This window comes from Lissotriton helveticus, chromosome 9, assembly GCF_964261635.1.
Source record: "Lissotriton helveticus chromosome 9, aLisHel1.1, whole genome shotgun sequence".
NCBI lineage: Eukaryota > Metazoa > Chordata > Amphibia > Caudata > Salamandridae > Lissotriton > Lissotriton helveticus.
Genome location: NC_136070.1, coordinates 1,215,517,664 through 1,215,543,017, shown reverse-complemented (window position 1 = coordinate 1,215,543,017; position 25,354 = coordinate 1,215,517,664). Strand labels below are relative to the sequence as shown.

Below are 25,354 nucleotides of genomic sequence, written 5' to 3'. Positions count from 1 at the left end.
CACTTTAACACCCAGATTCCAGCGTCAGTCGCCCTGGCCGCGGCGCCACACCTCTCCCGCCCTATAGCCAGGGCCAAAAGGCCAAGGCAGCCCATTGGCTGGTTAACAATGCAGGCTTCAACATTATACATCACAGGCACATCCTTATGGCAAGAAGGTTGTCCTGGATCGGAAACAGCAGGAAGGGCTTCCCAGGAGATTGTGAGATTTTAAATCTCAGGTACCCAGAGTTGGTAAGAGAACTTCTCGCCAACCAATGGAAGGGGACGTACCAGGAGGAGGGTGGCACAAGTATTAGAATGCTTCCCCTCAGTTTTTTTTACAGGGAATTGATGCATTTAAATAAATCGCGAAGACCCTAGGCGACAACCAGCCAGACTAAACTGGGAGGGTCGGTTAGTCCCGTTAACGAACCGGTACGCGTCACTCCACAGTGTCTCTGCTTTAAGTGAATTAGACTGACTGAACGGGGCCATCGTCGGGGCACGGGGTTGCACAGGAGGGCGTGTCTCTTAAGGGAGAAAAAGGAGGGATAGCTACGCCAAAGGCTGAGGTACCCACACCCTTTAACGGATGTGGGGCCCTTAGCAGGCCAGGCTTAGTGGTGAACCCCCGCACTTCTCTTGTACTCTCAAGCATCCACACTGGTAATAGGCCCGAAATCCCCCCCGTAGGAGGGCAGGGAAACATCGATCAATCAGTCAATCAGGGGTTTGTTAAAGCGGGACTACTCACCCGTAAGGGTCTCAAGGCGCTAGGGGTGGGGGAGTGCAGGTTCCATTCCATCAAGGAGGGGGTCTGTCGAAGAGCCAGGTTTTGAGGTTTCTTGCGAAGATGGGGAGCGATGTTGTCTGTCTGAGGTGGAGCGGAAGGGCGTTCCATGCTTTGGCAGCGAGGAAGGAGAAGGAGCGGCCTCCCGATCTGGTCTTTCTGGTGCGGGGGACCACGGCGTAGGAGAGCTGGGCTGATCGTAGGGTCCTTTGGGGTGCGTGGAATTTGAGTCGGCTGTTCAGGTATGCTGGTCCGGTGCCGTGGAGGGCCTTGTGTGCGTGGGTGAGCATCTTAAAGGTGATTCTCGCCTCGACGGGGAGCCAGTGGAGTGTGCGCAGGTGCTGGGAGATGTGGCAGTGTTTTGGCAGGTTGAGGGCCAGTCTTGCGGCGGCGTTCTAGATGTTCTGTAGCTTGCGGATGAGGTTTTTGTTTATTCCGGCGTAGAGTGCGTTGCCGTAGTCGAGTCTGCTGGTGACCAGGGCATGAGTGACTGTCTTTCGGTGTTCGAGGGGGATCCATTTGAAGGTCTTATGAAGGAGGCGGAGGGTGTGAAAGCAGGAAGATGAGACAGAGTTGATCTGGCGGTCCATTTTGAGCTCGGAGTCCAGGATGATTCCCAGGTTGCGTGCGTGGTCTGTGGGGGTTGGCGGGTTTCCGAGGGCGGTGGGCCACCAGATGTCGCTCCAGGCGTCGCGGTTTGGGCCCACGATGAGTACTTCTGTTTTGTTGGTGTTTAGTTGTAGGCAGCTATTTTTCATCCATTTGGCAACGGCTTCCATGCCTTCTCGAAAGTTGCGTCTGGGGGTGTTGGGCTCGTTGGATAGGGAGAGGATGAGCTGGGTGTCGTCTGTGTATGACACGATGTTGAGTCCGTAGGTTCTGACGATGGGGGCAAGTGGAGCCATGTAGACGTTGAAGAGCGTCGGGCTGAGGGAGGAGCCCTGGGGGGCTCCGCAGGTGGTACGTGTGGGGTCCGAGAGGAATGGGGAGAGTCAGACCCGCTACGTCCTGCCGGAGAGGAAGGAGCAGATCCAGTCGAGGGCCTTGTCCTGGATTCCTGCGTCATAGAGTCTGCATATTAGGGTGCGGTGGGAGACTGTGTCGAACACCGCTGATAGGTCGAGGAGGATGAGGGCTACTGTTTCTCCTTTGTCCAGTAGGGTGCGGATGTCGTCTGTTGCGGCGAGGAGGGCGGTTTCCGTACTGTGTTTTTTCTGAAGCCGGATTGGGAGGAGTCGAGGATGTTGTGTTCGTCAATGAATGTGGCGAGTTGGCTGTTGATGGCTTTCTCGATGACTTTCGCTGGGAACGGGAGCAGGGAGATGGGTCTGTAGTTTTTGAGGTCGGTGGGGTCCGCTGAGGGTTTCTTTAGGAGGGGGTTCACCTCGGCGTGTTTCCAGTCGTCGGGGAACGAGGCAGTCGCCAGGGAGCGGTTGATGGTGTGGCGGAGCATGGGTGCGATGGTGTCGGCGGCTCTGTTGAAGATGTGGTGGGGGCAGGGGTCCGTGGGGGCCCCTGAGTGGATTGACTTCATTGTCTTCAGTGTGTCTTCGGTGGTGAAGGCTGTCCAGTCATCAATCGCTGGTTTCCGGGTGTCGGAGGTGGTTGGTGAGGGTTTAGTGTGTTGGTTGTCTTCGTTGAAGTTGTCGTAGATGCTCTTGATTTTGTGGTGGAAAAAGGTGCTGAGTTTGTCGCAGAGGTCTTGTGAGGGAGGGATGTCGGTAGACTCGCTGGTGGGTTGGGCGAACTCCTTGATGATGCTGAAGAGTTCCTTGCTGTTGTGTGCGTGGGTGGAGATTCTGTCTTCAATCGCTTTTTTCCTCGTTTCTCTGATGAGTTGATGGTGGGCGTTGGTGGCGGCTCTGAAGTTGTTGTGGGCTTCTGTGGATTTGGTGTTTCTCCAGGCCTTTTCGAGGCGGCGGCATGTGCGCCTGGATTCTCGAAGTTCGGTGGTAAACCATCTGGCTTTCTTGGCACGGGTAGTGTTGTTTTTCTTGAGGGGGGCTATGGTGTTGGTGCTGTCCGAGATCCATCTATGCAGGGTTCGGGCTGCGGTGTTGGGGTCGTCGTTTTCCGGGTTGGTTGGGGTGGAGTTGTTGAGTGAGGAGGTGAGCTGGTCGTCGGTGATTTTGGTCCAGTTTCTTTGTGGAAGCAGGTGCTGGTGTCTGTGGATGGTGGGTGTTCTGAAGGTGAAGTGGACGCAACGATGGTCGGTCCGTGGCTGAAGGTGATGGAGTTTCCTGTAGTGAAGAGGGGGTCGAGGGTGTGTCCTGCTGAGTGCGTGGGCTCGGTCACGATCTGGCGGAGTCCAATGTTGTGGAGGTTGTCCAGGAGGCATGTGGTGTTGGGGTCCAGTTGATTGTCGAGGTGGAAGTTGAGGTCTCCCAGCAGGTTGTAGTTGGTGGATGCGATGGCCTGCGGGGAGATAATGTCCGTGATGGAGTTGGCGAAGGGTCCAGGGGGTCGGTAGATGAGGGTTCCTCGGAGGGCGGTGGTGGGGCTGGCCAGTATCTAGAAGTGAAGGTGTTCCATCAGTTCTGTGGACTCATCAGGGAGTGTGCTCAGGCGGAGGCTGGATTTGTGGACGATGGCGATTCCTCCTCCTGGGTGGGTGGGGCGGTCCTTCCTGGAGATCTTGTATCTTTGGGGGATGGCGATGGCGATGTCTGGTCCCGAGGTGGTGTTGGTCCAGGTTTCGGTGAAGAATGCTACGTCCGGGGTGGTGCTGTCAAGTAGGTCCCAGATTTCTGTGGCGTGTTTGTGGAGGGATCGGACGTTGAGGAGGATGCACTGCAGGGTCTTCGGTTCGGTTGTGTTCTTGTAGGCGGGTTGTGCTGGATCGGTGTTCTTGGCGGTGCTGCAGGTGTGCCGGCAGCGGTGACAGCGGAAGGGTCCATGGGTGTCGGCTGGTGATGCTAGCTTGCTGTTGTTGTTGCAGCCTGGGTTGAGTGCGTGGAGTGCTGCTGGGTCGTAGCGTTGGCGGGGCGGAGGTCCAGGGTTCCTGGTGCTGGTCGTAGACGGGCGCAGACGTGCTTGCCTTTGACGCGCCTTCAGTGCACCAGCGGCGCGCCCGCAGTGGCCGCCATTAAGTAGGGGTCGGGAAGGGCTGGACAGCTGGGAGGCGGGAGCGGGGAGGGGAGCTGGATTGGGCCGGTCGCGCTGGGGGAGGGCGGGGGCAGCAGCGGCGGGGAAAGGTAAAGGGAGGAAAGAAGGGATAAAGAAAAAAGGGAAAATAAGCAGAAATAAGGCACAAAAGAGCAGAGATGCAGAGAAGAGCAGAAAGATGAAAGATAGAAAGGGTAGAAAAACGAGTGAAGGAGCAGAGGGAGAGAAAGGGAAAATGGGCAGAAATAAGGCACAAAAGAGCAGAGGTGCAGAAAGGTGAAAGATAGAAAGGGTAGACAAGCATTGGAAATGCAATAGGTCTCGCAATAGAATAGTTAGACATTTTTCTTTTTGCAAATGGAAGAGTGGCGTTGCGTGGATGAGTGGCGTTTCTGTGGATGAGTGGCGTTGCGTGGATGAGTGGCGTGTGTGAGTGGCGTTGCGTATGTGAGTGGCGTAGCGTGTGTGAGTGGCGTAGCGTGTGTGAGTGGCGTAGCGTGTGTGAGTGGCGTAGCGTGTGTGAGTGGCGTTGCGTGTGTGAGTGGCGTTGCGTGTGTGAAGGATTGGTAGTAAGACTGCAGAAGGAACAACCGAGACAATAAGAGAATAATGAATTCTGTATATGGAGAGAGCGGACAAGAAAAAGAACAGAAGTAGAGAACGGGTAATAGGAGCAAATATGGGCGGACAATGCAGGAAACAGTGAAAAGAGAGGAGGGTGGATGAGAAGAAAGAATAAAAGATGGAGGAGAGGAAAAAAGGTCGGCAAAGACAGAGATAAAACAGAACATAGAAAGAACGAAGCTGGGAGGTCTGTGGATGGTGATTGCTGGTGATTGCTGGGAGGTCTGTGGATGGTGATGGCTGGGAGGGTCTGTGGATGGTGATGGCTGGGAGGGTCTGTGGATGGTGATGGCTGGGAGGGTCTGTGGATGGTGATGGCTGGGAGGGTCTGTGGATGGTGATGGCTGGGAGGGTCTGTGGATGGTGATGGCTGGGAGGGTCTGTGGATGGTGATGGCTGGGAGGGTCTGTGGATGGTGATGGCTGGGAGGGTCTGTGGATGGTGATGGCTGGGAGGGTCTGTGGATGGTGATGGCTGGGCGGTCTGTGGATGGTGATGGCTGGGAGGGTCTGTGGATGGTGATGGCTGGGAGGGTCTGTGGATGGTGATGGCTGGAAGGGTCTGTGGATGGTGATGGCTGGGAGGGTCTGTGGATGGTGATGGCTGGGGAGGTCTGTGGATGGTGATTGCTGGGAGGTCTGTGGATGCTGATACAGGAGCCCCCCGCTGTGGGGTGGTCCAGCTCGTCTGACTCCAGCTGCGTGCACTCTCCCCTGTCCCTGCCCTTGAGTCTGTGCTGCAGCCTCGGCTCCTGTCTGTCTCACCGAGGGGTGTTAACGAGAGCCGGAGGCGGCTCTCGCTGTGTGTTCTGGAGGGGCACGGAGCTCATCAAAGCAGTAATTACAGCAGTGCGGGAGGGGGGGGGTCTGAAGAGCGGGGGGGTGGGGGGGGGTCCGGGGAGTTGAGGAGGGGTGAGGGAGCCAGGGAATTGAGGGAAAGAGTGAGTGTACTGTATACACTGAAATAGAGCACACTGCTTCCCCTCGCGGCGCTATACTTAGGAGCAGACAGAGCATGAAACGGGGAGGAACTTTAAAGCAACGAAAGATGGGTTGAGATAAGGAAAGACTGCAGAAGGAACAACCGAGACAATAAGAGAATAATGAATTCTGTATATGGAGAGAGCGGACAAGAAAAAGAACAGAAGTAGAGAACGGGTAATAGGAGCAAATATGGGCGGACAATGCAGGAAACAGTGAAAAGAGAGGAGGGTGGATGAGAAGAAAGAATAAAAGATGGAGGAGAGGAAAAAAGGTCGGCAAAGACAGAGATAAAACAGAACATAGAAAGAACGCACGAAAAACAAGCAGCAATATCGAGAGGTGGTGGGGGCAGGGTTAAGGGTAGGGAGAGAAGGCACAGGCTGGACAGGAGAAGTATGGAGAGTGGTGCAGGCGGGGGGCGTGGAGCAAAGCCTTTGAAGAGCGTTTGGCTGCCAGGGGGGCGGAGAAGCAGATTGCCTTCAAGGCAGGAGGCAGGCAGAAGGCTCGGCCAAAGCTATTAAGCTGTTCTTCGGCAGTTTTACAAAGGCAGGAAGCGCCCCAGTTAATTGGAAAGCTGACTGGGGGTAAGGTCTAGCGCAAAAAAGGAGTGCCGGTAGCTCCATCAGAAACCACCGGCTCAAATTAGGCACTGGTCTAATGAATCAATGTACTTTTGTACCTGCAAATGCGTTTACTTTGAGACAATATGTGACTTGTTGGACATAATTGAGCTTCCTGAGGTGGCATAAGAGACTCGCTTACTGGCGCTGGGTTGGGTGTGTGGACACTCGTGCTTTGCTCAGCTGTGAGATCCATTTACACACCCGAGTAAGAGACCCAGTGAGCTCGTCGGCCTCCTGCAGAATGGGGACAAACATCTGATTAGGCACATGGGGCTGAGTGACTTCTGTTTACCATTAAGGAGTCTGCTGGTGCTTCACAAAAAGGGCACGAGTTAAGCTAGCCCAAACTTTGCCAACAATTGGCTAAGAGCACCGATTCCATTAAAAACAACAACATAGACACAAATCATAGTGGCGTTTAAATAAAACATTTGCAGAAAAAAGTGTGACATTTCCAAATTGGAACCTAATCGAAGGCACGAACCCCAGGCGCTTGACAGGCAAAGCCCCGAGCCTGCGCTTGGCGTGTTGGCAGTACAGAAATGAGAGCAGAGCAGAGAATCATGCGGATGTGGAGCTGGGTAAAGCTGAATGGTAAAAACACTACAGAGAGGTGGGGAAAGAACAAAGGACTGGAGGAACACGGGGAAAAGGAAAACAAAACCACAGGGCAAAGGCAGGAGGAGGCAGTACCTGCTCAGAGCATGAGAGTCTGCAATATATATTTATGAGTGAAGATCAGGAGACGGAGGGCATTGCTGTGGGGAGGGGGTGTAGGAGAAATGCACAAGGCGGGCAGGGGAGGGGGCGGAGCGGGGAGAGCGGCATGTGGGTGTTAAGAAGCCGGGCCTTTGAAGTGAAGCTAAGCTTCACTTCAAAAGGTGTCGGAGGAATGCGGCTGACGGCGATTGCGGCTGTGCACGCGCTTTTAAGCTCAATGCACATGCGCATTGAGCTTAAAAGTCACGGGCACTGCAAGGAATCGCCACGATTCCTTGCTTCTTAGTTAAAAGTTGTTTAAGCCGCAATAGGCTCGCAAGCTCGATGCGCATGCGCATCGACAGGCGAGACCTAAAAAACGAGAGAAAACGAGTGAAGGAGCAGAGGGAGAGAAAGGGAAAATGGGCAGAAATAAGGCACAAAAGAGCAGAGATGCAGAAAGGTGAAAGATAGAAAGAGTAGAAAACCGAGTGAAGGAGCAGAGTGAGAGAAAGGAGACAGAGGTCCACTGGACCACCAGGGATGAGGCGCAGGGAAACCTGCGGGTGGAGGAGGGCCTCGATCACCAACACTCAAGAGTGCAGGGGCAGGGGCACCTCACTTAATGGTGGAGCTGCGAGGGTGGGAGAGCAATTTCACTGACAACGAGTCAGTGGTCTTGCTCCTAGAATACAGCAGGACTGTCCAGTAAATTAAAAAATCATGACTGGCTTGTCTATATGAAGAGATTGCATATTATTTGCCTGCAGGAAACGTGGGAGGTAAATTGTAGCGCATTAGCACTGGAAAGCTATAAAATGTATTTTGTCCCGGCGCACATATCCTCATCAGGGCGAGCCAAGGGTGGCTTGATCACCTACGTGGACCTGAGGCTGCAGGGAAGATGGGAGGATTTAGCCTAGGATTCAGATTGTGTGCAGGGGACTCAGTATCATAACAAGGGCCTAAAATTAATTTGTATCCGTTTTTATAACACAGGGGGACAGACCCCAACCAGTCTGGCCGAGTTGGAACACAGGTTGGCTGGAACTGAAGTGTTTGGGGCACCGAGCGCTCAATTGGTGTTACTGGGAGATTTTAATTGCCACTTGTGCCCCCACTTGATTCGTTTTTTTTTTTAAAACAACAGTTGTCCAATGCATTTACAATAGTATGAAAACACTGAATCCTGCCTTTGATTTTGCCAAATAGTTAAATATCGCGACCTCTGTCCGGCTGGACATGTCAAAACTAATATAGTATCCATCGTGTCTATATTAATTGTTTTCATACTATTGTAAATGCATGGGACCACTGTTGTTTCAAAAAATATGTTCCCCGAGGTCCTGTGCTGACTCGTCTGGGTGCCCTTGTTGACTTTAAAACCCACTTGATTAGTAGCAAGGGGGAATGGTCTTGCTGCCCAGTGGAAGAGGGATTGAACATGGAACACACTAGGGAGGGAAGCGAGTTAAGCAAGATCCTGGGCACACATGCCCTTACATACACCATGGATCTGACTAGAGTGGGTGAGGACAATCGGATTCACCCAACTTTTAAAGGAAAGGGAAGGGGCACGGTAATTGATTTTATTTTTGTTCCGAGCAGGTTAATGTGCTGGATTACAAGTTTTATTGTAGAACCTAGTGCCTTTAGTGACCATAACCCCCTGGTTTTGTCTATATGGGATTTCAACCCGGCTAAGCATCCTCGCCGAAAACAGTCTGCTGTATAATTTCAGCCACCGACCAAGGAAGGAGACTGAGATGGTCTAATACCAATGGTGAAACTTTTTACAGGGCATTACTTTCAGAGAACGAACAGCAGGTTTGGAAGTGCCTAGACTCAACAGTAGAGGGGGCAGACTTAATCACAGCATTTGAGGGTGTCGCCCAATGCATCGATGACCTGCTCAGGTGTAGAATGCCAAGAAAGGAACTGGACACCCCTAGGTGGTTTGACCGGCAATGTTTCACTGCCTTTAGGGAATTGAACAGCAAATCACACAAGACTGCTGGACTGTTCCCATGAGGCACAGGGTCAAGGCTGATTTGCATATGGCCATGTCTGACCTGGGGTGGTGTGGTGTGGCGTGCAAAAAAACGATGGATTTAGGCCCAGATCTCTGTACTGGGGTGAATGTATGACAATGTTCTGCATTCTGTCCATCACCTGTTTTTGCCTTTGTCGCCCCGAGTGGGATGGGTATGCTCAGACGTGAGTCCCATGCTCTCCACAACACTGGAGTCAAGCTATCCAGGCTGATGACGGCTGATAGCCAGAAACCGGTCCTAGGATGCTTGATTCTGGTCCAGGAAAGACATGGCTTGGCCGTTCGAGCTGGACTGTTCCCATGAGGCACAGGGTCATGGCTGATGTGCATATGGCCATGTCTGACCTGGGGTGGTGTGGAGTGCAAAAAAACGATGGATTTAGGCCCAGATCTCTGTACTGGGGCGAATGTATGACAATGTTCTGCATTCTGTCCATCACCTGTTGTTTTTGCCTTTGAGGGAATTGAAGGCAGCTTTGAAAACGGTCCCTAAAGACAAAACAATGGTGTCCACCTGTAGGGTGCGGTATAAACAGGCACTAAAACATCGCAAAATGTAATTGCAGCATCAGGCATGGGAGAATTTAAGAGAAGCGGCCGAGTTAAAGGACTCGACCGCCTTCTGGAAAGTAACAAATGAACCCTGCTCTCAAGACATAAATAAACCCAAGCTTGCATGTCATGTTCTGCCAGAGGCCTGGCTGGAGCACTTTCACGGCCTCTATAACTACGGTAGTATTAGTGACTTAGCACCACCAGGAGAGGGAGGAAATGTGAGCGCATCCCAGACACCTTTTTCTCTGGGAGAGATATAAGCGGGCATCGAGGGCCTGACACGGAATAAGGCCCCGGGCCCTGATGGGATCCCCCAGACCTTTTATTGCATCAGGTAGAACTGTGGGCGCCCATTTTAACCAGAGTCATGAATGCAGCAGTGGAGTCAGGCATGCCAGCATCCTGGTCCAGCGTGACAATAGTGCAGATCTTTAAAAAGGGCAATAGGGATAACCCAAAATGTTACAGGCCTCTCTCTCTCATCGATGTAACAGTGAAAGTTCTGGGGAGGGCCATTCTTAATCGGCTAATGGACTGGGCGGATGAACAGGACATAATCTCGGATGCCCAGTATGGTTTCAGGCCGGGTCGTTCAACCTCAGACCAATGCCTTAATCTATACCTTTTGGTAGCTAAGTACACCGTCGCTGGTGACGAGACGGTGTACTTGGCATTTATGGACCTCACGGCAGCTTTCGACCGGGTCAACCGAAAGAAACTGTGGGAGTTAATGGAGGCCCTGGGTGTTGATAAAGGTCTCGTCAATATTTTAAGAACCTTGCACCAGTACACCTCAGCCCAGGTCAGATACAACGAGGAGGGAGATACCACCGATTTCTTCCCATGCTCCAGGGACGTGAGACAGGGCTGCATCCTGGCGCCTTTTTTATTTACCTTATATATTAATGGTCTAGATCAGGCGCTTGGAGCATTAGTGGTGGACTGTCCGAGGATAGGAAGAAGAGGGATCTCTGTTTTGTTTTACGCGGACGACGCAGTGCTCCTGGCACGCACTGCGCGGGATTTTCAGCACCTCATAGATGGCTTTGTCAACTTTATGGAGAACTTGGACTTGTCGACCAATCTCTCCAAATCATACATTATGGAGATGGGGAAAAAACATGCAGGAATTTCAACTATAGGATCGGCACTCATTGTCTGGAAAAAGTGCAGGCATTTTCTTATCTGGGAATTCTATTTGATAGTCGCATAGGTTTTAAAACTTTGACAGATGAGAAATGCAGAACTTTAACTAGCTCTTCCAGGGGAATCGTGAACTTTGCACACAGGTTGGGTCGCTGGTCACCGGAGCAAATACTGAAATTGTATAACGCCATCTGCAATACCAAAACATTATATGGCAGCGAGCTTTGGGGCTTCATTGACCCACAGAAGATCCAAATTGAAGAAAAAAAATTCCTGCGGCGGTTACTCAGAGTTCCTCAAAGTACACCCTCCCATTTGATTCACGAGGAATTGGGCCTCACTTACATTAGAGACAGGATCCAATTGAAACCACTTACCTGTTGGATCAAAATATGGACTAACCCCGATGCGGTTTTAAGTCAGCAGATAATATTGGATTGCATCGACTGGGAGAGTGGGCGGAACATCCCCTGGCTTAAATACGTGAGGGAGACACTGTCAGGTTTGGGTTACGCTGATTATTTTAACCATCCGACAAAACTGCTAGCTTGGGATAAGGCCATTATTAAGTTGGAATTCTTACAGAAAATGGCCTCCGATAGGGAATATAGGGAGCTGGCTAAACCATTGGTGAGAGCCCACCTCTTGGCCAAATCCAGCATGGGAATGGAACCTTATCTGTCCTATTTTATTTTATTTATTTATTTATTTTTTTGAAAACCTTTATTGTGCATCAACAGCATACAAATACTGGCCTACAACCACCTGGCCGGCCTCGAGAGCAATTGTTAAAGTATAACCGTGAGCAATAAAGTAACTCAGTAGTCCGTCCAGCACGAGTTAGAACAATTATCAAAATGGGACTTCAATGCGACGTGACCACCGAGTCACAGGATTAGAGAAGGTGATTTTTAATATGAAAATAAAAGGATCAAATGCGGCATAATCAACCGGGGACATAGGGTGGGCAATGCACTAAACCAGTAATCAACAGAACGGGTAATCATAAACGAGTTAGCAAAGCAGCAGTATATTCAGCAGGATGAAAGAGCACGGAGTCATTTTCAAACTAGTCATCGCCCACCCCATGGACGTGAGGCTACCGTAGTAGCAGTTACAAAGGGAAGAAAAACACCCAACCTTCAAAGCACGAAAGGCATAATATATAACCATCATATTGACCCAAAGAAGAAAGGAGGTGGGGAAAAGAGAAGAAAGGAGGAGAGAAAGAGAAAGAAAACAGCAAAGGAGAGGAAAGAAGATTCAAATAGAGGCCCATGGGAACTAAAAAGAAAAGGGGAAACAAAACAGGGAAAGAAAAAACCCACCCCACCCCCCCACCCTGCACTCCTGCGGAGGCCACGGCCTACCCCCCCCCCCCAAGCAGCGTGCCTGTCGCCCATGAGAGTACCCGAAATGTAGTCAAGAAAGAGAAAAAGAAAGATAGTATATATAAGCTGGAGGAGGGCTATCCACACGGGCTCCCGGTCACCCCGTCCCATCACATACATTCCTCCCAGAGATACACAATGCACCACACTAGTAAAGCAGATCAATACGTACTGGGGAGAATTAGGAACATACTGCACAAATAAGTGTGTCAGAAGAGCGCACGCCCCCCACCCCCGCCAGCCACCCAAATGTCAACATGGAAGAACACAACTTATCCTTGGCCAGTTCGTGAAAGTCCCCGGAGGCAAGTTTGTCGAAGAACGCCATCATCCGCCAACAGATGGAACCAAGGTATCCAGGCAAGACCAAAGAGCAACAGGAGCGCACAAAATGGACGCCGCTGGCCACCCACAGAGTCATCCACCAAGACGGCCATCTTCCCCGAAGTAGTCTCAGAACACGTGCACCACACCCGGGATGTAAAGATTAGGGTGGAAGAAGCAGATACAGGATCCAGGCGCCGCCGGGGCAAAGCAGAAGACATCAGTAATGGTACGGGGCACGAAGCCGCCATCATCCGCCGTGAAGGGGAACCATCAGAGCAATCCAAACCCCCGGATAATCTTCGACGACTCACAGTGCCATACAGCGCCAACTCTGCCCCCCCCCGCACATCATGGCGACACCAGCACCCCCATCAGAAACAGACTGGGGGAAATCATCAAGCACCAGGGGGGCGTCCGATCGGGAGTGTCCCAGCATGAACGCAATAACATCCAGCTTCCTCTCCAGCTCGCGGGCTCCGTATTCCCAGGCAGATCGAAGGGCACCAAGCGCACCCAGGATGTCACCACAAGAGAACGCGGGCCCTCTCCCCCGTATTGTAGCGCCAGTTGACTGCGTGCACTCTCCCACTAGCTGTACCTCGATAGTCAAGAAGGCAGCCGCCATCACTTCACGGTGGCCCTTCAGGGTTTCCGTCGCAAATGGGGAACGGAGATCAGGCACAGGCGAGTACAGTTCGGCGGGACCACTATCCGGATCGTGGGAACAGCGAAGGCAAATCACCAAGAGAGCGGCCCCATACTCCACACATCTGCGCTCCAAAGCAACGCCAGCCGGGAATTCGGGAGCAGCCCGGGAAAACCAGGCCGAATCTCAAACCGCGTCGGGGCAGCCACCATCTGTATTCCACCTTCAAACAAAGGCACCACCAGGTCACAGCCGGGGGAAAGCACCAAAGCCGCACCACCCGGCGACTAGGGCATCCGTAGTAGGGGTCGGACAGATAGGCACTGGGCACCACCAGGACGACGCCACGTCAGTAGAGATGGCCGTCGCTGTCCCAGCCTCCGGCCATGTTGCGCAGCAGATGCCTAATCACAGAGTCTTCCAAGCCGCTGACATTCGTTCCGAAATTCTCCTAGTGGGGGGGCCGGCAGGGAGTACGGGAATGCGCTATCGATGTCAGCGCACATTCCCAAACAGCAAAACGATACAATTGCAGGATGACGAACAGGATAGCCGTGCGGGACTCAGAGAATCGCGGAGCCGGGAGACTACACGTCCGACCGGATCGCCATCTTGGCTCCTCCTTTGTCCTATTTTTATAACGCACAGGACAGATTTTTAATGACTCGATTTAGGCTGAACTTACACACTGGGGGACCCCGCAGGGTACATAACATCTATAGAGTTGAGGGGTCCCTGCGGCTGCGACCAAAATTCTCCGCAGGACACGCTCCACTTTGTCTTGTTGTGCCCCTACTACGCTTACCCCAGGAAGTTATTTTTAAAACGTATTTTAAAGAACGCTAGGTTCAAACAGGCAAAGGTGGCCCTGTTGTTTCTAAAATTGTCCGAAGGGGTCCTAACACTTTTTTGTACTGTTAACTCTTTAAGGATGGCCGCGAGACTCAGAAACACAAAAGATGATGGATGATGCTATCTGATGTTGACCCCTTTTGCACTAGTATCTATGATGTTTTAAATAATGAATCACACTGGAAGTGGGTTTCCCTTCCAGCATGTTTGAATCACACATTATTGTCTCAATCCTGACAGCTTTTAAATGTAACCCGCTCACGAATCCCAGATCTTCCAGTTTTATTAAGGTTAATCTATTTAACGATCGAAGATTAATTTTACAGATATTTGTTTACACTTTCGTATCGATTGTTTATGTATCTTGGATTAGGCCCTAATTTTTGTTGTTTTTTAACTGTGTTGTACTTTTATGGTATTGCTGTATACCGAATAAAGGGGCACATGCATCATTCATAGGTTTTGCGATTCTTAATTTGTGAAAATTACCGAATCGCAAATTAAGAATTGCAAAATGCTATGCATCATTTTTTTGGCTATTTATTTGTGATTCGGTAAAAATCGCAATTTTTACCGAATCTCAAATATATAGCGAATTCCTAAGTGCATTTTCGCAATTCCCATTGATTCCTATGGGAAGGCATTTACGAATTCGCAATTTGTTGATGCATTCCAAGGGTGCAGGGGGGGGGTCCAAAGGACCCCCCCCTGCACCCCTGAAATGTATTTGGAAGTGCATGTTTCAAACACACATGTCCTAAGGACATGTGTGTCTGTAACATGACAGTGTAAAATATGCATTTTTTTGCATTTTGAAAGATTTTCGCAAATTAACACGAGGGTCAACCTCGTGTTAATTTGCACTTCCAATTTCAAAATTCACATTTTTTTAAATTGATGCATTGCATTTAAGGAATCGCACAAATGCGATTCCTTAAATGCATTCGCATTTTTAAGAAATGCAAAAAAATGCGCATTTTGAAAAGGTGTTGATGCATCCCAAAAACGTATTTAGGAAGTGCAAACGGCCGAATTTACCGATTCGCACCGTTTGCACTTCCTAAATAGGTTGATGCATGTGCCCCAAAGTAATTTTGATGATGATGATGATGAATACTCCCTTTGAGAATTGCTTCTACAATACTTGGCAAAACTGTCTGCAAATTAAAACCGGTATTTCAATCACTGAATGCTGATATCTGAATATATACAAGACCAGACCCAAGCAAGAAAGGCACTTGGGTTTTTCATTTAAGAGGCAACCAACTAAGAATTAAATGCCACTGTTTTAGCCTGTGCAGGTTGAACCATTCAGCTCGAGGATATGGAAGATGTTAGACCAAAATTGAGACAACCTCCAGACAACACAATGTCCCTTCAGGCCAATGTGTCTCATACACCTTCTGAAGTAGCCGTGCAGAGCCAGAACAAGTCATAGACTTGTCACATCGGGACAAGGCCCAGATTGCTCGGCGGCACCCGGAAAATCACATGACAATTACTAAGATACTGCAGATCTGAGTTAACAAAGTGAGTGGTAAGTGAACCACCTTAATTAGGAGCTGCAACAAGCTACCAAAAGAATTCGGTCCTGAAGAAAGCCTCAAGAATTATAAGAAGGCTAAAACATGTCTACCTAAAGGTGCAGTAGGCTAGTAACTGGGTCTACAATCGCACCACGTTTGTTTTTACTTTCTCACCTCACTTTCTTTTTTGGAATATAGAGTGAAGTAGAGAATTTTAATTAATTACACACGAGCACCTAGCACCTTTTTTCACCGTTTTTGATCTCTGGACACTACTGAAAATCAGTTGGTCTACTCCAGGTGGAGGACAGCATATTACAAAATCAAAACCCTATCATGATGCTGGAACGTTACACTTAGGCGGATAATTAACATACACCGCCAATGGCCTGTGTACGTTTTCGTGAGGGTTTTTATAGATTCTAAATAAAGACCCTGATTTGACAGGACAAGTGATTCATTCTCTTTTGATTAATACTGTAACCCCAGGAAGCTGAATGGATCAAGGCTTCTCCTTCCCTCCCCATTGATTATTATATATGTAGCCAGTATTAAAACTGAAGAGGTCAATCATACTATGACCAAAAGTAGCCTGTCTCACGAAGTGTCTGGCAGTATGTTGGCAAGGACAAAGTAATCAATGAGGTGCTTGTGGGTTATGGATCGGACATACAGGGTGCCAGGGGAAAAGGGGGCAGGATTGCTTACGGCCCACTGGATGAGGAGGTAAGGTCACCAGTGGGTTAGGGGACAAAGGTGTACTGAGGGCCAAAGGACAAAAGTAAACATTGGGCCCAAGACCCAGGCCACAGATCAGTAGGAACCTAGGGGCCAGGTTACAGGTTTGCGAGTCCCAGAAGTGACTTTATCTGTCTATGTCTTTGAAGGGCGAGGGGTAAGAAAAAGAGGAGGTACCAAGTCACTAGTTAGCCTGAAGCCAGGTCATAAGCTTGTGAGAACAGTGAGGTGCGGAGAAGTACAGCAGAGGTAACCCAAAGATTACAAGCTACATTGAAAATGCAAGGCCATTGTGAGAGGTTACAAGGACACAAGAAATTCAGTCATCACATGCCAAGATATCAAAGTTCAGGTCAGAGGGAACAAGTAGGAAGGGCTATGTCAGAGGTAGAGAGGACAACTGGCGAGTCATGGACAACTATTACAATGGTTCTGCCACTGGATAATACATTTAATAGGTTATGAAAAGAAGCATATCACACCAACAGTATATTCTGTGCGTAGTATTTAACTTTTTTTGCAGATATTTGACATACTGTGCTACCCATAGGGGCAAGAACAATGGGAAAGTGAAATAATTCAGTAGGTAAATGTGAAAGTGGTATGTGGAAGCCATCTGTGGTTCTGGTAAACACATTTTGTAAAACCTAAATTGTAGATGTAGGTAGCAGCATTATTCAAAACGGCACAGGTCCTCCACTCTTAAGACTTTCTTGTCCTTCACGAAATACTGTGCGTAAAACTAAACCGCTTACCTCACTGATGGAAGGCTCAGACGGGGCATGGGCCACTTCCACAGGCAGCGAGTGACAACGCTGATTAGGGAACAAGGTTTTTCGAAGAGGGGTTAAAGTTCTTTTCACACGCCAAGGCTTTGCATTAACTGAATGATGGGCCGTGCTATGGGCAGAGCCTCGTGGAAATGCACAATGTTCACTTTCCATTTCAGATTTTATTTGGTTGAAAGCGTCACTTGAATCCAAGGTTCCCGGTTTCTCTCCTAGTCTTTTCAATATGACGTCTTCTGACTGGTATGTGCGATCTTGGCCATTCTGGAAGGGGCCCGTAGTGAAGTCTGGCTCAGGAACGCCACTATATTTGATGCATTTGTTAGGAGAAACATCATGAACACTGTCCCATCGATATTTCACTTTTCGACTCCCTGTGGACTCCATGACCTAGACAATGGGTAGACAAAAAACAGTTAACAACCCATGGTGCCAGGTTTTGTAAGTAATGTTTTAAAGCTTACTATAAATGTGAATAGTTAGTCCTTGTTGTCAAATGTGAAACTGAATCACACTACCAGACCACAAAGCGTGAGTATGAGTTTTAGCCATAACGGACCAGAGCTTTCCCTCGATCACTTACAGGTTTAAAAATACGGAGTTGCTCGCTTTTGAAAAAAATAGGTCTGCACATTTCAATAACAAATTAAGAACACCTTCCCATGAAAAATGATGGGAGGCACATAAGTAATTCCCCGGTAATTTTTCGAAAATAATAGGCAGACTGCATGGTGGTAAGTGCAAAAAAACAGAAAAATAAATCAATTAAAATGAGTATACGTTTGGTCGAAGTTCAAAACAAGTGCTGGTACATTTATCCTTGCTCTTGGTTCCAAAATAATACTTTCCCCCCACAAATCTACAGCACTGAGTGATGACAAGAGGATTTGGGCCAATCCGATTCCTGGTTACAATAAAACAGTAATTTTCAAATGTCAAAGGATTACATTATGGGCCGAAAACGAATCTTCTATTACTATCCAGAGTATTACAGTTCTCCCCTTTTTTAAACTGAATATACCACAATGTCCAACGAGTGCTCTTCTGATAGACCAGACTGACTGGACATGTTGCAAATACGTGAAAATATACTTTGGCTACTTATTCTCGCATTTTATATTTACTTGGCTAACATTTAGAGCCTCGATACAAGATGTGTCATGCCAAGTTTAATGGCATTATTTTTGCATTTTTTAATTGAATTGTGTATTATGAGCTGATAAATACAGAACATAGAAGTCACATAACATTTAAATTTCAAGTTTAACTGGGTGGTATCTTTATCAGATAAAGGCGAATGAAATCTGGTCACTTCCTTTACTCTGTTGTCACAGGTTGAAACAGACAAATGTGGGCTTTTGATGCATTTTTTGCGTCTATACACGCATGAATAAGACGAGTTTACAGGGACTACCTTCATAAAACAAACTCTTGGGGTTTCTATGTTTCCCTCATTTCTATTAGTAGTGGCCCAACACTCATGTCTCTAAAAGGGCCATAAACAATTTTCATGTACACACTTCTGAATACGGGCATGTTCAAAGTCTTACATCCATATATATTTTCAATAAAGCTCTATTCTCTCTGTCGACAGAGTCCCCATTAACAGTATAAATTCTATATCGTATGCCTTATATGCACGCTTTAAGTCTGGCTTTCTTAGCTGAACGTACAGATCACTGAATAAAACGAACACATTTTTCCTCCAAGTAAAGGTTAAAAGAGAGGGGTTCAACAACACTGCTGCTGATTAGTTGCATTGTTCTACACACTTACGCTGCTCAGTAGTAACGCTTGGGATTATCAAAAGGCAATGAACACCTTAATTACCTTCGGTAAGAAATTTTCTGGTGCATACTCTATCTACAAGCAGATTCCTCACCTCCTGAATTACTTCATGGCCCCAGATTGGAACCAAAATCACTCTCCTGTGCCCATGGGTGCTTCCACAGATGCATCTCAGGCCCGGGACGTGTTCCCCGAAATGACATCAGGACAATAAAATGTGCCCCCCAGCGCACTAAAGTCCTTGCAATTTTATTCACACCCTCAAAGGTGGAGAAGAGGCAAATTAGAGTGACAAAGGTTGCAGTGTACCAAAACTATCCTGAAATCTTGTTAAAAATTCCATGGCCACTCCTCAGAACACAGAGGTGGGTGAGATTGAAGAGGGAACTACATGGAGACAGAGTGTCAATCAGAAACAATGGTGCCAAACATAAGTAACTTTTTCTTCTGAAGAATGCTTCTACTTGCAGATTTCTAACATCTTGAATCAGCACTCAAACATTACCTCAAAGTGGATGGGTCTAATACTCAAACCAAGAAGTCCTGCAATACTAGACCACAGAGCAAGGCTGGTGGAAGAGAAAATTCTCTTTCCAAGGGTATCGACCTCTTGGATTCCCTATTTGGCGGTGTGGTAGGGAGCATGCCAGGATTGATCCTGGAAGTTGAGGCCTGGACCGCCAGCCTCTCAAAGGTGTGGGATGCTAGGACCGGAAGGGTGTGCCTAAGGTGCAGGCAATGTCGGTGGGAGATAGTGCTGTGCCCAAGAGTGCCAGTTCAGAGCTCTGCCCAGTCCCCAAGCAGGACATCAGTGAGGACTTCTTTAAAGGGGAGTAGTGTTCTGAGAGGGATACCCCAGGCTGGAGCATCTCAGTCAAGCCATTGGTCTTGACCTAATCCATGGGCAGTTGAAGGTCCACGACCCCACCTGCCCTCTTAACCACTATTGCAATGGAAGCCTTCGCCTCCTTATCAACCATGGGTGGAGAACGGATGCCAGTGTCTGGTGAGGTGTCCAGAACACTGGCATCGGCCAGGACCTCATTCCAGGTATTGTGGGCCATGGACTCTGCTGGAGGGTCAGAACAGCCACTGGAATCCTCAAATCCCCTCCATTTGTGCTCCTAAAAGTGCCCTTTTGTGAAAGAGTGCTTAATCCCTAATTCAGGCCGTGTGGACCTGGTCAGCGCCAGAATGAACATCGCCGAGGAGCGTTGGTGGTGCCATTCGAATGGTCACTGCACCCGATGTCCTTTTGGTTCACTTGATGGTTGGGACGATTAAAACAATAAATGTGTTTGACTACAGTTCCCAGGTAGCTTGAGCATGCCCACGCATGTGAGTAGTCTGACGTTCAAAACAGGCGCTCAACTCGCGGCTCACACACTCCCGCAGGAGTCTGCGAAGAACACAAATTACCACATGTAAGCTGAGGCCACAACAGAGTTTAAGGTTTATAAGGCCTACGATCCTGGTTGCTGCGATTCATATGATCTTCTCTCATTGTTTACCGCTACTTCGCTGCTTTTCAACACTACACAGCCATATCTCGGTTTTGAGGGCTTTTGTAACATGGTGTGGCCCTTCCCTCACATTTATTCCTAAAGCTACATCTATTCACCTAACATTTTGTACCACAAGGCACATATTTGCTTCGGTCCTAATGCTACTAGTGTTTTTTGATTGACCTACAAATACTATTATCTCATGTGAGACACACTTAAAACAGTTGGAGTTGTGGGAGGGAATAATAGGTGCCTCGCCAGAGTAACACGCACAGCGTTATCTTGACTCCATTTCTTTACTTCTGTATCTGTATATAATTTTATTAACTGATTCATTGGAGACAAGGTTTCCACACTCGTCCAACATAGTATTGTGCTTTTAGCTTAAAGAAATTTGTATGTTTATGTTGTGCTTTCCTTGACCTTCATTTATGTTGTTATACTTCAATAGAGAGCTCTACATGTGAAGAGACTTGAGGATGGTAGAGTCTGACCTTATACACCGACCTTCGGGCCATCTGACCCACTCGTCAACCCTTTGCCAATGTGCACTGCTTGTCAAGACATAGGCCAGAGTATATTTTTGGATATTTATTCTATTATAATTTGCACACGTTTATATAGCAGTGACACTACATTATGGTCTTGAAGAATGCCTGGAACATCCAAGTCACATATGGCAGAAGAATGTCCATAACCCTGTCTCACTATGCTTTTATCCTCTTTCCATTACAACATAGGAATAAAGTTGTTTTGTCCTTATTGAGATCGTTTTAAACCACTTTTTCTGTTGCACTCTGCCCTTCACCTCTACCCTAGAGGGATGTACACATATACGTGCTACTAAAAACTCTCCTGCTCCTTTCCTGCAGGAAAGTTGTAGCCCACACTGGGTAGCTTGCGGTCCCAGCGTGTGGAAGGACCCACTGATGAAGCATGTTACCCTCAGATTCTCGTCCAAACACTTGTAGAGCCCCCACCTTCAGTTCCCATTTTTTTTTGTTCTTCTTGCGCCTCACTACTCTATACTCTGTTTGAGCATAATAATTCTTGGAAGTAGTATAGGATTTAACATTCTATTTCAGTAGCGTACACTTCCTTTTGATCTCTTGTGTGAGATACACAAGGCTATATTTTGTTGGCAGGGCTCCTCTCATCCTATAGGTCCCTACATATTTTCCAGGAATATTGAAACTTCTTGTGTGTTCAGAATGCACTGGCTCCTGAAATCGATGTTAGCACGTCTCTGCTTTCAGTTTGCCTTGTCATGTTGCCTCTGGTCTTTTGGCCCACTTCGGTTGCTTCTGTTCTGGATTAGCGACAGGTTGGACGGAGAACTTGTCCTTTGAGAAAGTTCAGAGTACTGCACTTTTTAATAGTCTTCATGGGATCCTTCCTTCATGGTCAGTTCCCTCTATGGCAACTCTAGTACTGCTAGAGGACGTTTATTCTCATGACTTTTTTGCTTGCGACAGGATTATTGTCACCTGCTGGGTTCCTTCTCAGAGCCTCCTTGTCTCCTGACTGGATGGGATGGCAATTCATTTTTGAAACTTCTAGGTCTACAGGCTGGCTCAATCATTCAGAACTGCTTCACTGAGTATACTGGTGAATCTGACTTTTCTGTGGATCCTACTATTGGGGAAAAGACTCTTCTTGCATACTACGCCTGGTTTTAGTGTCAGATCTCTGTGCCTCATAGATGATAGCTTTAGTAGTCTGTCAAATTCGGTTTGCCACACATTTGTATTGTGTTCTCTGTGACAGCTGTTGGTACTATCTAATACTTTCCCTTCTTATTCTACATCAGGGGTATCGACGTGTTTGCCCACCACGTTTTGGTGGGTTAGTGGACAAGTGGGAGAAGGGGTACAGACTGTTTCCAACTCAAGGCTGCTGACCTCCATTTCTTGTTTCTTTTTTGTACATTGGTTGCCTTCCAGTTCTCTGGTCCTCATGCCTAGCCCAAAGTGTTATAATCTCTCTGGTTTCTCCTCTTTCAACCTTTATTTGGACTCTGTAATGCAATCTAATGTCACTGGTTTCTGGACGGGCTCTGTATTTGGTTACTGCCTAGGACTCATTTTCTTGTTGCACCTGATCTTTACACGCTGCAATCCCTGGTTCTGTGGTTTTTCTGGAAAGCTTCCGGGCTCAGTATGTTTTTCTTCTCCATTCATGTTCCTCGGTCTTCTAGCCACAAGGCTTTTTGGGTGCACTGAGTAAGTCTACTTATTGGGATGGTAATTACTCCTCTTCTCCTTTGGCTCTTGGTTCCTTGGATTCTTCCGCTGTACAACTAATTTGATAACCCCTCTGCAGGGTTCTGTCCCAGTGTTTGAAACAGGAGCCTTGGTTGAAGGATACCTCTGGTTCTCAAAGTTTTAGTGGTCCATATCTACGGACAGCCGCGGTCCGTGCAGGTAACAGCGGTGGGGCCGAGTAAGGAGGGAGTTCGAGGGACGATGCTGAGGGAAAATTAAAATGAATAATTTTCCCTCTGCATCGTCCCTCGAAATCCCCCCTTACTCGCCTCCACCGCTGTTACCTAAATAGACCGAGGCTGCCTACAGATGCTTCAAATGAGGATTGATGGAGTCTCTTTCAAGGCGATCTCAATGGAGTGGGGGTTAATTGGATGTGGCATTCAATCACATTTATTATGATTACATCCTTGTTGTTTATTTTCTAGACATAATTTGGAGAATAGACTTGCAGATTCTCCAAGTCCTTCCTTCTCCTGGGGGTATTTGTTCTTTCCAGGTGGTATTTGCCATCTTGTGCCAATGTGCCAGTTTTCCTTCTTGGGATTTTTTTTACTTCATGGAGCCATTATCTGTTTTCCTGTATGTTCTTTATTCAGTATTGTTGGAGGCGCTGCCTTCTTCATTTATCCTTCCTGTCCTTTACCATTTCTTGTTTCTGCTCGGCTGACAATCAGTGGACGTCAAGTTGAGGTCCTGAGACTGCCCATAGGGTCATATTTACTGGCCCCTATCACCACGGGAACGTTACTTTTGACGACGCTCCTGTGGCGATAGGGGCTTCGCCTTATTTACAAGGCAGCTTTAGCCACTTAATGTGGCTTAACACTGCCTTGAAAATAAGGCCCACTTTCACACTATGCTCTGCATGAAAGGGGAGTGCAATGGGTGTTTGAGTCGCAACACCCATCAATTCTGACGCTGCCTCCTATTTACACAAGGTAGGCATAAATAGGAGGCAGCGCCAAAATTAAGACCAGGGAAAACCTGGTCTTACCCTGGCACAAGGAGGACAAATGTTTATTTCTCCTCATTTTTGCTGTTTTCATGCGTGCTGCGTTGTGCAGCACACATGAAAACAGCAAAAGGCCAATGATTGTTTATGTGCAGGAAGGGGGACCTTTACGGTACATAAATAATCTTACCCTGCATGCAGACATCCTTGCACTATGATGCAAGGGTGCCTGCATTGGCACTAAGCAGCTAAATGTAGCGCCAACGCAGGGCTGTACCATATTTTTGTAAATATTGTGCAGCCCTGCATTTCAAAGTGGCGGAGTGACGCGTTGAGCCAGGAAGGCTAACGCCTCACTCCACCACTTCCCTTGTAAACATGCACCATAGTTCCTCCTTCAGAACCTCTCTGGGAGATTCAAACTCTTATTATTATTATTATTATTATTAAGGACTGGGATCGAAGCCTTCTATCTCTCTCGGTTTTTGTATGGACAAGCTTCCCTATGGGGTTCCTATTTTGGGTCTTAACTATGCCAGAACTTCCACCCTCTTTAAATATGTATCCTATGCTGACGATTCCCATCCACTAGAACACGTTCTTTGATGGACTAATTAAGGTTGCCACTTGCAGATCCCATCGAGGAGGGAACCCATTAGAACGCGATGCTCGGGGACCTTGAATATTACATCTGAATGATGACCCTATCGTTTTCTATCATGTATGCATATCTTGCTCCGTGCACAAAAGGCCCCTTCCATAAATTATCTCGCGAGCTACTTTACAAAAATACATGACCTTGGGATTCTTTCCCAATCCTTGAAGTTCTTTTGTTGGTGAAAATGGGTGCACCTTGCCGTATCACCAATCTACACCCACAGATTAAACTACCGACCGCTTCCAACAGGAGCACATAAATATTCTTCAAAAACACTTCTATTCGATGGAACGACCTACCCCCACACAGTTTTCCTAGTCTCAGCCTAAAACCAGAACTCTAACCCACTTATTACCTACCCCATGGCAACTGATTCACCAATATCTTCCAAAGATCGAATGACACCACTTCATATTAAGCCGCAATTAACTTCCCTTTACTGCCTACTTGTTATCAGAGCCTATTCTTACGGTAACCACGTGTCTTACTACTTACTCAGACCGTCTGTAAACTCAGCTTAATGTCGACACGACGTCCGTTGCTGATCTTTTAACGAACCCGTAATTTTAGCTATTCCGGGGCGTGGCAAAATATCCCGCTGCGCAGCCTACCCCGATACTCGTCTGCTAACTTGTAAAGTGATCCCGGATTGGAGCATTTGCGGCAGGTAGCCAATTCTAGCGCGCAGCACAGAATTTCGAAGTGTTTATTGGCTTGGAGTCAGCGCGTTCCCTCCTCCGATTGTAGGCGGGGGCCGCCACGTGAGGCGCGTGCTGAGCTCTGTTTCCACTTGAGGTAAGTTAGTCAGGGAGCTTGAATAGTGGCTTCTTGCCTTCTCAGCTTGTAGACAATGGGGTAGGCCAGCAGCGTAGGGGGATGGCTGAAGCCGGTTGGGAGAAGGATGAGGCGGCTGTTGCCCACGTTCCTGGGGTCTCAGGCCGAGGTTGTGGCCTCCAAATGCTCGGCCAACGGCCCGCAGGATACGGGGCGGCGGTTCTCTAAGGCAGTGTGGTATGGTTTTTTTTAACAGACCCCCATAGTGCGGGTCAGTCTTTCGTGGTATGTCTGACTTGGTAATTACCATTTCTTATGGACCCGACGTAAATTACTTTCTGCGCTGCACCCAGGCACAGGTCGCAATCTACATGGCGCACATATTCCTGAAGGTCTTCAATATTGCAGGTGTTCAAAAGAAGCGCTCCTATTTGCGTTACGTGGCGCTTTTTGTTCATCCTTCCTCTCTTTGCAATTTCTTTAATGCAAGGGCGTGTTCGCGAAAGGGAATAATTATAGAACCCTGTTCCGAAAGGGAATAATTATAGAACCCTGTTCCGCTCCGCATATTTCCTTTTTAATA

At 48.1% G+C, this 25,354-nt stretch overlaps 1 protein-coding gene across 2 annotated transcripts in view; it reads right to left on the bottom strand.

Annotated features, from left to right (window-relative positions):
- The window catches only part of TATDN2 (TatD DNase domain containing 2), a 559,782-nt gene extending 535,163 nt beyond the window's left edge, over positions 1-24,619 (bottom strand). For both annotated transcript variants that reach the window (XR_013601139.1, XM_078661683.1), the window contains exons 1-2: positions 24,493-24,619; positions 16,795-17,217 (exon numbers count right to left, since the gene is read on the bottom strand). Coding sequence is in view for 1 of the 2 variants with exons in the window: in XM_078661683.1 (XP_078517809.1) it covers positions 16,795-17,214 (420 nt within the window). In the remaining variant the exon portion in view is untranslated. The remainder of the gene's footprint in view (positions 1-16,794; positions 17,218-24,492) is intronic.
- Positions 24,620-25,354: the final 735 nt, after the last annotated feature.